This window comes from Glandiceps talaboti, chromosome 10 (genome assembly GCF_964340395.1).
Source record: "Glandiceps talaboti chromosome 10, keGlaTala1.1, whole genome shotgun sequence".
NCBI classification, from domain to species: domain Eukaryota; kingdom Metazoa; phylum Hemichordata; class Enteropneusta; family Spengelidae; genus Glandiceps; species Glandiceps talaboti.
The window spans coordinates 2225001-2243302 of NC_135558.1; the positions used below are offsets into that span (position 1 = coordinate 2225001).

Sequence of the window (18302 nt, forward strand, 5' to 3'; positions counted from 1 at the left end):
CAAATACTGGCAGAATAGTGGTGGACCCATACTAATATCACTGTATTACCATGCTTATCAAAATGCTGGAGGAATAAGGAATCTTAATCTGTAAGACACAACGAATCGTGCCACCCTATCAGCTTCCATTTCTCTAGAAGAGACTGCTAACAAGGTTGGCATGACGCAAAGTTTCTTACAGTCTTAACCCTTTCAGGACTAGAAACTTTCCCGCCAAAATTTTTGAACAAAAATTCTTGTCTCTCTGTAATTTTTGGAGAAAGATCAACTTTATTTTAGACCAGAATTCAAGAAATATTACTTCCCAATGAAATAATATTCTTAAATTTTAGAAAATGTTCTTACAATCAAGTTTCTATTTATTCCAATATCGTCTCTAGTCATGAAAGGGTTAAGAAATTCCAAGACTGAAGAACTGTATCACAATGCCTCTTGAACTGCTGGGTAGAAAACTGAATACCAAACTGACATGACTGGGTCACTATATCCTTCTCTATGTTGGAAGGAAACGGAATCCACACAGACTTAACTAGATCATGAACACTGGACGACACTCGGTGCTCTCCCTGAGAAATGTCAAACTCTCTGTTTATGTGCTACCCTTTTGATGATAAATTGACCATTTCCAGTTACATAGCGTCAGAATTGCAACAGAGTAGTGAGACTGACAAGATAATGTGAAGCATTTTATAAGGTTCATTCTGATTAGTCAGAAAACAAAGGAATCAAGCACATCTGTTGGCTGTATGGTTAACTAATGAGTGATAAAGTCTATGTACATATTTTCCAACCAATCAGTGCCAACCTTGTAATAGCTTCACATCACCCCAAGACTCCCAGTTTTAATTTTTCTTTCCATACTATGGTATCCCTCCCTGGGTTCCAACCAACAGCTGCTAAAATACTAACTGGTGAATTCAATGCTCTTAGAACCAATGTCTCATTTCAAGGTATCAGACACACACACACTGTGATTACTGGAATCCAGTGAACACTGCATTGTGTACATATCATTATTCAAATCTAGACACAATACACAGGTGTTCACTGGACCCCAGTAATCACAGTGAAATCTACACAGTGACTCATTTACTGGACCCCAGTAATCACAGTGAAATCTACAAACAATGCAGTATTTACTGGACCCCAGTAATCACAGTGAAATCTACACAGTGACTCATTTACTGGACCCCAGTAATCACAGTGAAATCTACAAACAATGCAATATTTACTGGACCCCAGTAATTACAGTGAAATGTACAAACAATGCAGTATTTACTGGACCCCAGTAATCACAGAGAAATGTACACAGTGACTCATTTACTGGACCCCAGTAATCACAGTGAAATGTACAAACAATGCAGTACTTCGCCCAGTAATTAGTGAAATATACACAATACAGTGCTCACTAGACCCTGATAATCAGTGAACTCTTTGTTGGACCCCAGTAATCAGAGTGAAATATATACACAATGTAGTGTTTACTGGACCCCAGTAATTAGTGAAATGTACACACAATACATGTATAGTGTTTACTGGACCCCAGTAATCACAGTGAAATATACACACAATACATGTATAGTGTTTACTGGACCCCAGTAATTAGTGAAATGTACACACAATACATGTATAGTGTTTACTGGACCCCAGTAATTAGTGAAATGTACACACAATACATGTATAGTGTTTACTGGACCCCAGTAATTAGTGAAATGTACACACAATACATGTATAGTGTTTACTGGACCCCAGTAATTAGTGAAATGTACACACGATGCAGTGTTCACTGGACCCCAATAATTAGTGAAACATACACACAATGCATTGTTCATGAGACCCTTGAAACCACAGTGAAATGTACACACAATATCATGTTCATTGTATCCTAGTATTAAACCAGTGTGTCTGACACCATAAAATGTGACACAATCCACAAAGCAGTGCACCCTCTCGTGTTAAAATTCTAGGGAGAACACTGAAGTTGAACCTGTACAACATTACCTCGAAGCAATCTCTGAAAGACTACACAAGAAAGATATTTTAAAAGAAAAGAGAGATAAAGAAAAGAAAAGAAAAGAAAAGAAAAAAAAGAAGAGAAAGGATTATAGAAAGACATGAAAAATGATTTGAGTACATTGAATGTATAGTAAAAAGTACATGTATGTAGTGAGAGTTGTTTACAATGACATTGAATGTATAGTAAAAAGTACATGTATGTAGTGAGAGTTGTTTACACTGACATTGAATGTATAGTAAAAAGTACATGTATGTAGTGAGAGTTGTTTACAATGACATTGAATGTATAGTAAAAAGTACATGTATGTAGTGAGAGTTGTTTACAATGGTATTCAATGTATAGTAAAAAGTACATGTATGTAGTGAGAGTTGTTTACACTGACATTGAATGTATAGTAAAAAGTACATGTATGTAGTGAGAGTTGTTTACAATGGCATTGAATGTATAGTAAAAAGTACATGTATGTAGTGAGAGTTGTTTACAATGACATTCAATGTATAGTAAAAAGTACATGTATGTAGTGAGAGTTGTTTACAATGACATTCAATGTATAGTAAAAAGTACATGTATGTAGTGAGAGTTGTTTACAATGACATTCAATGTATAGTAAAAAGTACATGTATGTAGTGAGAGTTGTTTACAATGACATCTACAATCTACAACCCATTACAAAGGTTACCAAACCTTACCAAATACACTAACTTTATATATATGTACAAGGTAGTTTAAAATCAAGTTTTACCAGATTTCCCAACTTGCATTAACAGGGTTTATAGCAAACATTAGCATAAACACTGGGTATTATTCACACACTATTATGATATATAACACAATTACTCTAAATCATTCTCTTTTTCCACAGGCACTCAACTCTATGTTTTAAATTTTACTAAATTCTACAGCTGTACCTTATCTAGGAGCATTATTCTTGATAGTTGCCTAAGTACTATATTGGGTTGTCTCTTACATTTTTCAACATTATTAACTGTATAAGTCATTATAAAGCTAGTTTGAATGCATCTGGAAACTGGTTTATATACTGAAGATAGGACAGTACAAGAGGACACCATGAAGACAATGATAGGATGCCAAATGTCCATAAACACAATAGTTGAACCTTTCCTGTTCACTTTTTCATCAGGTAGTTTCTATAATCTGTTCTAATTACTAATAATATGGTTTATTCCAGTACGTAACTAACACAGATTGATTTGATTTGATCTATAAGTAATTTGTTTGATTGATATCATACAAACTAAATTCACAGAGAACCTTACCTTTGTCTTCAGAATCTGACTCATCATCACTGCTACTACTCATATGACCATCACTACTCTCTTCACCCTCATCTAAATTGTCATCACTATCGCCATCTTCATCTTCATCTCCTTGGTCATTGTCTTCTGGTTCATTCTCTTTATCAGAACTAGTCAGTAAATAAAACTTCATTGTTACATTACGTACCAGTGATTTCTTACATCAGTAAGTGTCAACACATACTATTGGGTATTTGTACTTCTGTAATGTGCAATACAGTGCTATATAAAAACCTGTATTTTGATGTTCTGCTGATGAAGGTGTCAAGACCAACATGATATGACTATAGGCAATGATTTTGTGTAAACATCCAACATTTGTACAACTTTGGAAATATCTATATTCATTATTCGTTTATTTATAAACCATCCACCAGGCATTGCCCAATAACAGGAGGAGTGTTCAGCATTTACTGCAGGAGGAAACCGGAGTACCCAGGGAAAACCTGCATTGTTCAGTAGAGTCTGACTGAACGACACTCTTCTTACTTACAGGGTGGTAAATCTAATCAAACCCAGAATGGGTTTGAACTCCGACTGTAGTGGTAAGAGGCAAGTGGTTTAACCACTCGGCCACTGACAACCCTGAATGGGTTCAAACCCTGACCACAGTGGTAAGAAGCAAGTGGTTTAACCACTCGGCCACCGACAACCCTGAATGGGTTTGAATTCCGACTGTAGTGTAAGAGGCAAGTGGTTTAACCACTTAGCCACTGACAACCCTGAATGGGTTTGAACCCCAACCACAATGGTAAGAGGCAAGTAGTTTAACAACTCGGCCACTGACAACCCTGGATGGGTTTGAACCCCAACTGCAGTGGTAAGAGGCAAGTGGTTTAACCACTCAACCACTGACAACCCTGAATGGGTTTGAACCCCGACTGCAGTGGTAAGAGGCAAGTGGTTTAACCACTTAGCCACCGACAACCCTTAGAGTATTGAACATTATACCTTCTATCCTAACATATATCTTTAATATGCATGAGTTTAATTATAAGATTACACATCAGTTTACCTGTGACTGACTTTCCTTGAATGTCTTCCACTTTCCACTTCTTTCATTCTTGCAACATCTTTTTTTGCTTCATCAAGAATAGCTTGGACCCGGTTTTGATTTGGAGACTCATTGTAATCAAAACTAGAAATTAAATATATATATTATGATAGAAATCAACTGGATACTTTATAGCACGGTATAAAGAATTGATCTATGGATATTCCATGTAGCTTGATTTGCAAAAGCTGCAGTATATCATACTACAGTATAGATTGTCTTTGTATGTACATTAAACATGTTTATGGTTGTTACTGGACTCATTTATTGTAGATATACGCTGATAAATACAAATTCTGTACTTTGGATTTGGTACTAAGTTGTCTTTACATGTATACATTGGTTCTTGCTGGTATTTGTGTATTTGTACTTTTTGTATCTTATTACATTATGACAACTTTTCACTGAATTTCCACTCAAAATACTCGAGTCAGAAATACATGTTTTAGTAACAATATTATATTACAGTATAACATGTACTAGAGTACTTACTTGTATGTATAGTCACCACTTGTAGTTAATGGTACATGACTTGGACTTTGAGACATTCGAGATTCCATTCGACTGTCACTTCGTCTCCTTAATCTGGCATTTTCTGATTCTATCTGAATAACTTTTGCCCTGTGAAATGTGAAAATTAAAAGAAAAGAAATGACTGCATATATTTATCAATGACTTGAGAGTACAGTGAGGTGTTGCTTTGAGGCTTAACATTAACTTGATAATGTCAATGAACTATAAGATTTGACAGTGAACAAACTAATTTACTGTTGGACTATAATGTAAAAGAAAGATGTGCACGTGCATGCACACACATGCACACAGACACAGACACGTGCATGCATGCATGTACACATAGACACTTGCACATACATACATACAGACACATAACAGAGACATATTTATAGACACACAAATACACATGCACACACATGTACATACACACATACATAGACACACACACACATACATACATACATACATACATACATACATACAGACATACACCACATACATACATACATACATACATACATACATACATACATAAATAAATACATATATAAATAGACACACACATACATACATACATACATACATACATACATACATACATACATACATACATACATACATACACACACACAGACACACACACACACACACAGACAGAGACAGAGACACAGACACAATGGGTGCAATATCCTCCTTTCACTTTTCTGGTATACTGTGGCAAATACATTAAATAATTCATCTATGAAATACAAGCTTCTTTAGACTCAGCTTGGTATAACCACCTACCTCAATTCCTCTATTTCTCTTATGTATCCTTCTATCATAGCTGTCACTTCACTATTATCACCATCTGTACTACCTGTAAAACAAAATGCCATGTCAGGAAAGTGGACATTGTACATTCAACTCAATCTCTTTCACAAAGTACATTCACTCAGACATGAAACTGCAGTAGTTGGAAATTCAAATTATTTTTATATTTCATTACAATAAGGACGATATCAGAGATGCTGAGACACTCATAGACCCTGGAATGAGTTCCAAGATCTATGATAAACTACCATTCTAAATGTTATAAAGCTAACTGTGAATGCTATACATCTAAAGAGGAATGCCACTCCAGAAAATACAGACAGTTTCATTAACTTTTGGTTCTGAAGAGTAAGGTCATGGTTGTACATCACCTACATTTCATATAATTACAGAGAAACATCAAATTGAAGTTATCCCTCATTTGGGCATCTTTGGTGTGGGCCACATTGCATCATGGGAGTCAGCAGAAATGTTTATGCAATGGTTGAACAATGAATATTCATGACCTTTCACTGATGGTACTTAGGAATCATGAATATTCATTATAACAATTGATGATCTGATATTAGAGGCCAGCCAAGGGATGCAATCGGAAACTCTGTAAACCAGTAAATTGTACATTACCTGCTACACTGAGAGAGTAGGCAGCTTGTTGTGCTAATAACATTGATATCCTCGCAGTTTGGCCCTCTATAGTTTCTTGTAATGCCTTGATTCGTGTCCTTAGACTATTGTTTTCTGTCTGAAGCATTGTATTCTCATGAAATAAGTCATTGATTTCTTCTACACCTTCCTCATTGATGATTTTTTTACCCTGTCAAACACCAAAATATTCATATTTATTATTTGATGTCACATACAATCTGACTTGTGTATCTTTCACTTCACATGAGGGTTTCTGTATGATTCTATGACTACTCTGTTACAGAGGTGTAGAAAAACGTAGATAAAACACTCCTGTAACATGTAAAGTTCGCTTAACGTTTCCAGCAATAACTCTTGATAAAAAAACAGAGGTTAAAGTTAACATTCAGTTAACGTTTCTAGCAACAATTCTTGATCAAAAAACAGAGGTTAAAGTTAAACAGCTACAGTCAGTCTATCCTAACATAATGGAACTTCACAGACTATTCTGTATATACCTGTCTAAGTAGTCTGGTTTGACAATGACATTGACGGATCTCCTAAGCCAGCATGTAGTGCCCGATAGCCAAGTCTCCAGTCTACTTACCTGTTTATATTCCATAAGTTCTTCCTCTAATTCTTGGACCCTGACTCTTAAAATTGCTATCTGTCTACTACTCTTGTCCTGGTTCACTGTTACTTTGTTCTTGATGTTACGTGCTCTGTTTGCATACTTCAATGTATTTAACGTTTCCATAAAATCTCTATCTGTTGGACTGACACATGCAATCATCAAAGTACAGCTGTAACAGAAAATAAAGACAATCTGTTACATGCAATCATCAAAGTACAGCTGTAATAGAAAATAAAGACAATCTGTTACTAAGACGACAAGACTGAAGATCACATTCACTGTATCCTAAAAAAGGGGAATTTTCCATGATCACATCACTTTGTGACATGGTCATAATAAATAGTGATCGCGATTGATAGTTTGCAGTTGAAAGCTCTCAGCTTATCATCTCTCGTCAGAGCAGTAAGGTTGTATCTGCTATGCAATAGTATAAGCAGATACGACCTTACTGCACTGACTTGACGATATCAAATTATATTGTGTGTATTGGTTACATTTCTAATTCTCTCTTTGCTATTTATCATAGAATGTCAACTAGACACACAGTTGACATTCAAACACTTTCACCTTGTCAAATCACATTGTGGTTAAATTTCTAGTACTCATATACATGTATTATGCCAACTATTTTGAAGCAGAAACGGATACAAAATTGAGATTCTTGTGCCCAATACACATGTATATTATATTTTCATACCAAAGCCCACTTTGAAACTCTAGCAGAAAAGAGTGAAGTACACTGGACCTAATAAGTAATATGCATGGTGATCAAGACTGAGATTATCACATCTATTTATTACAGTGAGTGAGTGTGTGTGTGTGTGTGTGTGTGTGTGTGTGTGTGTGTGTGTGTGTGTGTGTGTGTGTGATGTATTTATTACAGCATTGATAAATATACCTCAGGTGGGTCAGAGTTCAAAACAAAATAGACATAAATATCATGTTACACAAAATCAGTCCAATGCTGCATGCTTGAGGAAAGACTCAAATAACAACATACAAATGCAAACCCATCTGCTACTATGCCCTCTAGTGGCAGTGAGTGACCAAAGCTAGAGGTTCTCGTCGAAAGTTTTCGTGAATGCTTTCATATTCACTGTTGTATGTAACTGGATAAAACAGTTTTCCGAATAACATACCTATTGCCACCTAGTGAGTCTTGAAGTAATCTTGATAGTTTGGAGTCTCTGTACGGTACATGACTGGCCTTCTTGGATTTATCACCTAATGCACTGATGACATTACCTAGCGCCAACTGTAGAAAGATTTCATTGCCATTAATTTATGGATTACGATATATAGTTAAGGATTACTGTTAATACATATTCACCAAATGTAAATGAGAATGTTGAAGATATTGTCAAGAAGTCAAGAAATACTGCCCTCAAAGGTTGGAAAAGAAGTGTACAGTTATAAACACAATGTAATAAACAACTGCTATGACATTGTTTACAATGTAAATGTATTCAAACTTTTCAAAAGATACAGGGGGGGGGGGGGGCACACAACATTTACAGTGTACATGTTGTTTTAAGCTGTACCAAAGATTTTTTTTTTTTTGGGGGGGGGGCACAGAAACTCAGCAAAGGGAGGGGATACCTTCAGTAAAAATACAAGCCATCTTATTCACAAGCTACAATTATATATATATCTTACCAGTCCACAGTTGATTGAAATGCCCTCTTTAGCTCTCTCCCCCGTTGCTCCTGTTCTCTTCAATCTCTCAGAGCCAGCTAAATCCACAAAATGAAATTTGGCAGTCAATGTTTCAAAATCTGGCATAGCATCACCAGTATTTTCATTTTGTTCTTCATTACCATCATCACTATCCTCTTTATTTCTTTCCTAGATAATAAAAAATAAAGAATCGGTTAAATTCTCTCAGTTGTGAAATGAAATGAAATGAAATGAAATGAAATGAAATGAAATGGAATGAAATATCTGAATTTTTTGCATACTGGCCATAAATACAGAATTGTTGGGCTCTGTCACTTTATATGTGTCTATGACACAATGAATCAATGATTGAAATGCAGAAAATTGTAGTAGTTACATGTTAAGTTTGTTATGTATTTTAAAAAAAAAGGCATGGTACATAATTGTAGGAAAACTGGTTGTGAACTTTTCCACCAAGAGCATATTGAAAACATGGACAAAATGAAAAAAATGTCTTAGGAAAGAACCATTCGTGGTGATATTCACATTATCACAAAGACAAAAGGTACTATAGTTTGACCACTGGGGGCACTGTTCAGATTCAGTTTCAATGACTGGAAATGCGAGTGAGAACAGCCGAGTACATCGATTACAGGTCAAAAGTATTCTAAGCAAGATATTTGGCAAGTTGAAATAGTTCTTCTTTCTAATTTTTCTGATAATCTTATCCTGATGAATTTTGATGGCAAAAATTGAACGTTATCATTAATGGAGCATAGTCGTACAGAACGATAAAAGAAGTCTTTGTACAACATCAAAACTTGTAGTAAGTCTTGAATTTACAACAAGTATCTCAGATACAACTGACTGCATACAACATATACAATGCCTTGTAGGAGTTTCTGAAGAACACTGAGTCCAACATTCTGAACAATACCATTTTTTTCACTAGATAAAGTCTACTTACTGTTTTTACCATTCGTTGTTGTTTGATATGTAATGTAAATATAGCATGAGATCTGGAACTCTGAGCATTCATATTGGTACTGGCAGTTGTACGTGATAATGCACCTACTTGTAAACATTGCATTGTCTGTAAATAAAACAATATTACATCATGTAAGAATACTTCAAGGTTGAATGAGTATTGGATGATATTCAACATGACTACTCTCATTGGATAGTTTTGCAATAATGAATGATCATTCAGAAATATTGTGATAAGAATATTCATTAGAAAATATTCATGTTCCCAATAATTATGCTTTATACGTGGCCTGCTTAAAAGTGAACTTTGGTTGGTATGGCACTGAAGTAAAAACCCCCTCCCTCTCTCCCTCCCCAATCCCCTCCCTCCCTTTCACATACACTCACATACACTCACAGTTTAAGCCCCTGTTTTCTTTACAAGAGTCTCCAAACAGTGTAGACAGAATGTATGATGACATGGTAGAATTTTAGGTACTTTGTATTGCTCCAAACAAATTGAACAAGACAGACATTGTTCTCCAATTTTATCCAGAATTTCTTCTGGCGTATCTCCAGAGGCAGCCGCCATGATGGCAGCCTACCAGATAATGAGTACCTGTAAAGGACTGGTATGTGTATCATGTGATAAGGACTTCCTTAGTTATGAAAGGTGAACAAACATTGTATATTTTATGTGTGACAACCAGTCTGAGTATTACTATGGAATTAAATATTCATGACAGAGATAGATAGACCTGAGAACCCGTGACCTCCCGACTGCTAATCCTGTGCGCTAACCACTACGCTACAGGGAGCAGGTTACCAGGATCCCACATCCAAATTTTGGTACCAAGATGTGGAACTCTAAGGACGTTTCCCTGATTTTCTTTCACCGTTACCTGGATCCCACATCCAAATTATGGTACCAAGTATGGAACTCTAAGGAAGTTTCCCTGATTTTCTTTCACCGTTACCTGGATCCCACACCCAAATTATGGTACCAAGATGTGGAACTCTAAGGAAGTTTCCCTGATTTTCTTTCACCGTTACCTGGATCCCACACCCAAATTATGGTACCAAGATGTGGAACTCTAAGGAAGTTTCCCTGATTTTCTTTCACCGTTACCTGGATCCCACACCCAAATTATGGTACAAAGGTTATGGAAATGTAAGGAAGTTTCCCTGATTTTCTTTCACCGTTACCTAGATCACACACCCAAATTTTGGTACAAAGATGTGGACATCTAAGGAAGTTTTACCAGATTGCCCTCCTCTATTACCTGGGTTCAGTTCATATAAGTAATTAAATCTCTATTTTGGTTAAAATACTTACCTCTTGAATTGTTGAAACCAGTTTTGTTGCAACTCCTACTGTATAAATACCTCCATGCGCATCTTCATGAATTTTGATATGTGATTTCTTGTGCTGAAATGTCAATAAAAATTTATCCAACTATTGAAAATATGAAATATGTTCAGAGTTGATTGATTGTTGTTACCAAGTATTTTCTTGGGTGAGAGAATATGTAAGAGACTTAGTCATTAATAACAACCTCTCATTGTTGGTACGTAACATATAGTTTTTCAGTTATTCCACAAGCTAAGCTTTTTACCACTATGGTGTTTACGACTAAGTCACTTATATTACTCAAGAACTTTAGGTTCTGTAAAACAGTTCCCCACCCGCTGATTGGACATCGCCACCAGTCAGTAAATCTGCAGACTTAGGTTCCACCTTGCAGAAGTATAAATGCCAGTATCTACATGATTGTCAAACAGCTGAGCTCATCAGCAAATCACATATTAACTATTTTAAAACAGTTATCAAAATTTCTTAATACAATGTTAAATCTAAAATTTATAAACTGGTGAAAAAGGTTGAAAACAAAACTGCCCAAGAGAACATCAAATTACATACACCTCCAGGAAAGTGTAGTCCACAATGAATGTAATGTGACAAATTCTTTGTGTACATATTTATTTTGAAATACATTCAGTAACCTCTCGGTATCTATTTTTTTTATCGGTCAATAGTATAAATCTAAGATATGACTACTTTACCCTAATGTCAGGATCTCTTGTAGTATCCATTAAATCTATAATTTCTTCATTGTATAGCTGAAAGATAAAAAGACAAACATAATTTCATATTAGATGGTTCAAGTTACAAGGACTTCAACTACCCAAACAAGACGTTGTCTCCAATTAAGTAATACATGCTATTGAAAGTGCTACTGTTAGCTAAGGGTAGTTAGTAGGTAAACACTTTCAGGGTTTCTCTATCATTTTATTAGGGTTCCTTTAAAGATATGGTACAAACATTTAATTATGCCAGTTTTACCCCTTTGACCTTTGACCTTCAATTTACAGGGATTCTCCAACTGTGTTTGGCACATCGTCCGACTGTGTACGCAGGTACGCAAGACATTGATTATTTTGCTTACAGTAAAAATTGTGTAAGATTTGCATGAACAGAAACACTGAGGAATGAAATTGTGATGAGGAAAACATCTGACAAAGCTATAGAAAAAAGTTGGATGAGAACAAAGGAATGATCCTATGTAATCTATATAGTGTCACTCATAAGATAACATTAAAGTGAGAACTTGGGATTAAATCCCTGGTCTTCAATCAGTAAATAACTGTATTTGAAGCTATACAGCAATACAGGAGTGGCTTTTACTCTCCTACATGTACCATTGGTGGCGCTATTTACTTTACCCATCACAGTACAGTCCTACCATTGGTGGCGCTATTTACTTTACCCATCACAGTACAGTCCTACCATTGGTGGCGCTATTTACTTTACCCATCACAGTACAGCGCCACCAATGTTAGAATGTGAGCATTGTATACTGACCTCCATAAACTGTGCATGGACTTTAAATTCTGGTGGTGGTAGGTTATTTTCTATGGCTGAATTTCTCCGCTGTTCAATTCCATTAAAAAGATGATCTACAGCTCTTGGTATAATGCCCTTTTCTTCCTCTTGTAGACAGACATCAAATCCTGTACCCATGGTATAAGTTTTCCCAGATCCAGTCTGTCCATAGGCAAATACAGTTGCATTGTAGCCCTCAAGGCAACTGAAATCAAAGCAAACAAATCTATTAAAATAAAGAATCAAGTCACAAAAATATTATTCATTAACTATTGCTGTACATGTAGTCCTCTGGCAGGTCATACAATTGTTCAGGGTTAGTATTATAATGTTCTTTGTACACAATTACAGTATTCTTAAATGTATAGTTTTTTTTTTTATATTGTCTTCAAAGAGATGCACATTTTACTATCAGATCAGAGTTTTGGACAGCTCTGACTTTAAATCTGTTTACATAATGTAAAAAGACTAACAAACAATATTGCTTAACCTTATGATTCAGATTTTGCTTATTTAGATTAACCATCACTCTAAATAATACCATTGCTAGTAAATACAATATTTAGATTGCAGGATAAAGGTATTGTTCTTTGTAAGGAATGATTCATTATATGGATTAAGAATCCACTTTTGCAGTATGGACAATTAGTAAGGACAATTAATCATTGATTTTGTTAGTTATGCTATAATACTGTATGTAGTGTGATATCTAAGCCAATTTGACATGCCACTGACACACACAATTTCTAATGACACACCAAAATTTGATGTTTCCCTATCTCTTACTATGTTGTGACTCTCAAAAAATGACAGTTTTTAACATACTGACCCACAACAACAAAAATTTGCTATCATAAGAGGGCACACTGACTGTACATATACACATATACAAGATGTAGAGGAAAATTGTCTTGGTTTCATCAATCATGTGATATAATATTTACAGGACAATAAAGTACTGTAAATAACCTGACCCCTTACATTAGGCTAATCCAATATTAAACCATAGACCTACATATGTATAGGGTCTATGGTTAAACATCATACTGACAATGTACTAGCAAATTTGAGACGGATTCTCTGTACAAAAATATAAACAAATGTCAATTTCCAATCTTACAACAATCGAAAACATTCCCTATGTTGTCCAAGACCCTGGCAGTAATACACATGTAAGTTTGATAGGAAAGAATGAATATATTTGTGTCTATCTTACCCTTCTATGAGTGAATGCACACACACAGTATAGATACTATCTGTCTATCTTACCTTTCTATGAGTGAATGTACACATGCAGTGTAGATACTATGTGTCTATCTTACCCTTCTATGAGTGAATGCACACACGCAGTATAGATACTATCTTGTGTACTGTCCAAGTCAAACACATGATCATATGTAAATGATCTGTCTTGTCCAAGAGTGACTTGTGGCTCTCCAGGTGTAACAAAGGTGCAAGTCCGACACATGTCAATTTTTTCCCTTGCTAGCTGGGGCCTGATCCTGTAACACAAAGAAATACTTGATAAATAATATAGTACAGTATTCACCAAGGTCCAGGTAACAAAGAGGTGTAGTCATGTAAACTCTACAAAGTTCCTCAGTTGTTTCATTATACCGGTACATTGCATAGGAAATTACATACATGTACATGTATATGAGATAGATACGGAACTCAAGCAGAGTTGAATCTCTTGCACTGTACATTGTACTTGTTGTCTTTTGTGTAAAATCATTACAACACAGAGTCTATACAGTATATGAAATCTCAAGCCAGCCTTAACACTCTACAATACATGTATACATAATAAAATAGATAATACACTTATTGTCCACTGACTGTCACAAGCGCCACTGAAATGCTAGTCTGTAAGATATATGCCTAGTGCCAGGGTACCCTCAGAGTTATACATAGGCCAACCCCTATTACACAATGGTACTTTCACAAAGTGACATGACCTTTAAATCTATTGTTGGGATCAAAACTAACACTTGTACTTTCTCACAGTTTTATCAATACTTTGCACAAACACCATCACTTTCCTATATACATCAACCAAATGATAACACTTTAATATTTGTTTACATTAATTTCAGAGACATCAGTCTTGTTCATGTTTTCATGGTTTGATCAGTGTGAATATACATGTACTGGTACCTTTAATCTATATGTACATAAACCAACCAATCAATAACTGTCTTCACTGAATATATCCACTCCTAGTCTGTTAAAAGTCGTCTTGATTTATTTGTAATTTATCTTTAATACTATTTTTGTTGATGAAATCATACAACCTCCACCAGAGGAGGGGCTATGATAAAATAGAACTAAAACATGGTGTGCGATGTATGTTTGATGAAGTCAAGACGATGTCAGATTATATTTATGTGTTGGAATCCTCAGTGAATAGCATGCGTTCTGTATCATGTATATAGAACAGAGAATGTGCACTGTACATGCTGATTATTATATCGCATGTTATGGGTTCTATATGTGTACATAATTAGTAATAAATAACAAATATTTCAGAAGTTTTTTTTTAGGAATATGACAAAATATGATCCGTGTCTGAATACAGATTAAGCCACTCCATAAAATATCTACATGTCAATACTGCAGCTCAATGATGAGCAGCAAAACTTCACTGCTATGAAACTCTTACAAAGCTCTTCTGAGTCTGACTGGGCTATAAATTGACACAGTTTCAAACCACATGATGGAACTACCATACATGCATACACATGTACACATTATGACTAGAACTTAGAAAACTTGACAACTCCAAAAATAAGGTTTATTTCAAGTCTTTTGGTGCAATTTTTACAAAGTTGTTATTTATTTGTATCTATATGCATATTGCATGCACAGACAAGTCTCAGGGCTTCATGAATCATAGCAGACCCCCACGGTTTGGAGACTTCTAGATTTTCATAATTACCTACCTCATTTGCATATTTATGACTAGATTATCTATATTTTAATGAGATGTCATCAAAGGCTATCTACATGTCAAACACCACTGTCCTTTCAATGACCAGTTTCAACATTTAGTCTAGACATTCTTGTAAATAACAAGTTTGATCATTTTAGATAATGCACTTTGAATAATTACAAGAAAACCCATTTCAGTCATGTCTGGTCAAATCGATGCTAGTGGAAAAGTGAATGATTTTCTATTCACACAGTGTGAGTGACATACACCTAGTTGATCACACACACACACAAACACACACACGCACACACATACACATACACGCGTGCACACACACGCGCACACACACACACACAAATAGAATTATGATAGACACATACACTCATCATACACTAGTAGACACGTACACACACATCACAAAATTATGAGAAACAATCAGACACAACAGAATTACTGCAGACACACATGTGAGTGCTGAGATATAAACATGATAAGCAAAAGGACAGATACACACCTATATATATACAAACAAATAAACAAACACACACATACATACATACACACATACATACATACATACATACATACATACATACATACATTATGTGACATGACATACACACGATCTGTGACATAACCATAACTTGTAGTACAAATGAACCTACTGTATAAATACACAGTCAAAGTACTGAACGCAATATTACATGTCAACGTTTGGTCCAGGTACGTGTTGGATGTCATATATAATATACATTTATGATTGTAACAAATCAATAAATATACAACAATGGAGAATTCTGAATATGTAACAAATCATACAAATATGTTACAATGGACTATTGTAATAAGTTCAGTCATTGTCATCAACAACTTTTAATCTATTCTGTCTTTGCATAACACACTTTAGGTCTAAGGTGTGACCATTGTCTGGGTTTCTAACAACTCTAAGTGAATGATCAATCAGTCTATGGGAAAATTCCATCACAGGATGTGAATGTTGAATCATATCAACTACTTTACTCTGTGTTCTACAGACACACATTTCATTACAAGTAGAGGATGAAGTGAGCTGCATAACATCACTATCGCAGTCTCTGCGACAGGCTTTTTTTTCTTTTACCCTTTCTGTCAAACTAGCATGATAGTGGCTAGTGAGGCCATTACAAGGTTCCTTCTGCAATGATATGTTATTTTTATATTCATTAACAACACAGGCAACAGATGTGGGTTTTTTTTCATAATTCCCTGACTCATCAGGGTAGATTTTAGAAAGTACAGCTGCTTCATTTGATATTAATTTTAAAGTGAACTGTATAACATCACTACTCTACATGCAACTCTTAACTTTTCTGTCAAAAGTGCATGAAATTGCTAAGGCTAGTGAAGCCATTACACAAGATTCTCTCAAATTAGAAAAACATTTGCTATATGTACTTTTTAATCTATATTCTGAATTTCATTAACTGTACAGGCAGTAGATGTACATTTGTATTTTGTCATGGTTTTCTAGCTCATCAGAGCAGACCTTATAAAGCATTTCACATGAGACTAAATCCAAGTGTTACACACTGTCTGTTAGACTCAGTTCAACTCCAAAACATTGTACACACATGCATATGTACATCATCTCAAAGGATGTACAAGCCAAGGAAGACATAGACAGACTTTATTGATTGACAGCTCATTTGATGTTGTCTGTATTTACACCATGCATATATATGTAGTCTGTTTCAGACAGAAATCAATCTATATGGTATTTTGACAAAAATAGAACCAATGGCACTGAAACATGACTGCATACACATGATACAGTACTTCTCAAGATTCAAGATTTACTTTGTAGTAAACAATGTCATCCAGCTGTTGCTATGGACATGGTCTTTGTTACTTGGCATATAGTATTTATTTTCCACATGCTCAATCACTTGCCCACCCATCACTGTTATTATCTTTGCAATAGAGAAACTGTCACCTTCACTATGTAACATCATGAACATTATAAAAAGTGTGAGTAAGCTACTATTTAGTGACAACAAAATTTAGATAAATTTCAACATCAGAACAGACTAAAAGTTATGAACATCTCACATTAATTTCTGTTCTGTCTTCAATAATTTACATTACTTACATGTGCATGTAATAATTACACTGTCAGATTGGGTTGCTTGATGAATACATTCTTTATTCTCTTAGTTACATCACTGACTTTAGTTTTGATGGTTTGCATACCATGTATGTGTCCAGTCTCATGTTATACATATACACAGACACAGATATCAAGACTGAGATATGTGAAATTGATGACAGGAATTGGTAATTTCAAACAACAAACCATAGATTTTAACAAATGGTTGTCACTGTTGCATATAATTGCTCTTCTTTCTGCATGTCTGCATGTATGTAAGATGAGTCATCTGATTTTAAGACTAAAAATACAAGTCATAATATACAACACTTTGTGTGAATCTGTTCCCACATATTGTATTACATATAACACAGTAGTTTTTTTGTCATAGTGATATAGAGATCTAATTACATGTACAGTCTGGCATGTAATATGCATGTATGTGTATGTGTACAACCATTTTAAACTATTTTCATTTCCCATCAAATCTTCTTCCGTTTCACTGACCATCAAAGTTATTTATTATGCTTCACTGTAGTATTCAAATGATCCAAAGTTGTAGCTATGTCTAAGTGTAATCTAATTATAATATACATATACACATACATGTACATTACAACTGTATGGAATGTGCAACAACTAAAAAGTCAAGTTCATACAATATTTTCTACTTTACTCCCTGGTGAAATCTGTCCAAATATGTAATAAGATATATTTTAATGTCTAAACACAGTTTGAGACTTGGCATTGAGTTTAATTGCTAAT

The 18302-nt window shown here is 35.0% G+C and overlaps 1 protein-coding gene across 1 annotated transcript in view; it reads right to left on the reverse strand.

Annotated features, from left to right (window-relative positions):
- The window catches only part of LOC144441381 (kinesin-like protein KIF21A), a 57945-nt gene that overhangs the window by 34359 nt on the left and 5284 nt on the right, over window positions 1–18302 (reverse strand). The window contains exons 2-15 of the mRNA XM_078130945.1: window positions 13803–13982; window positions 12460–12685; window positions 11661–11717; window positions 10933–11025; window positions 9598–9723; window positions 8631–8819; window positions 8114–8229; window positions 6948–7143; window positions 6341–6530; window positions 5690–5762; window positions 4880–5008; window positions 4349–4471; window positions 3295–3443; window positions 2002–2022 (exon numbers count right to left, since the gene is read on the reverse strand). Of these exons, the coding sequence (XP_077987071.1) occupies window positions 2002–2022; window positions 3295–3443; window positions 4349–4471; window positions 4880–5008; window positions 5690–5762; window positions 6341–6530; window positions 6948–7143; window positions 8114–8229; window positions 8631–8819; window positions 9598–9723; window positions 10933–11025; window positions 11661–11717; window positions 12460–12685; window positions 13803–13982 (1868 nt within the window). The remainder of the gene's footprint in view (window positions 1–2001; window positions 2023–3294; window positions 3444–4348; window positions 4472–4879; window positions 5009–5689; window positions 5763–6340; window positions 6531–6947; window positions 7144–8113; window positions 8230–8630; window positions 8820–9597; window positions 9724–10932; window positions 11026–11660; window positions 11718–12459; window positions 12686–13802; window positions 13983–18302) is intronic.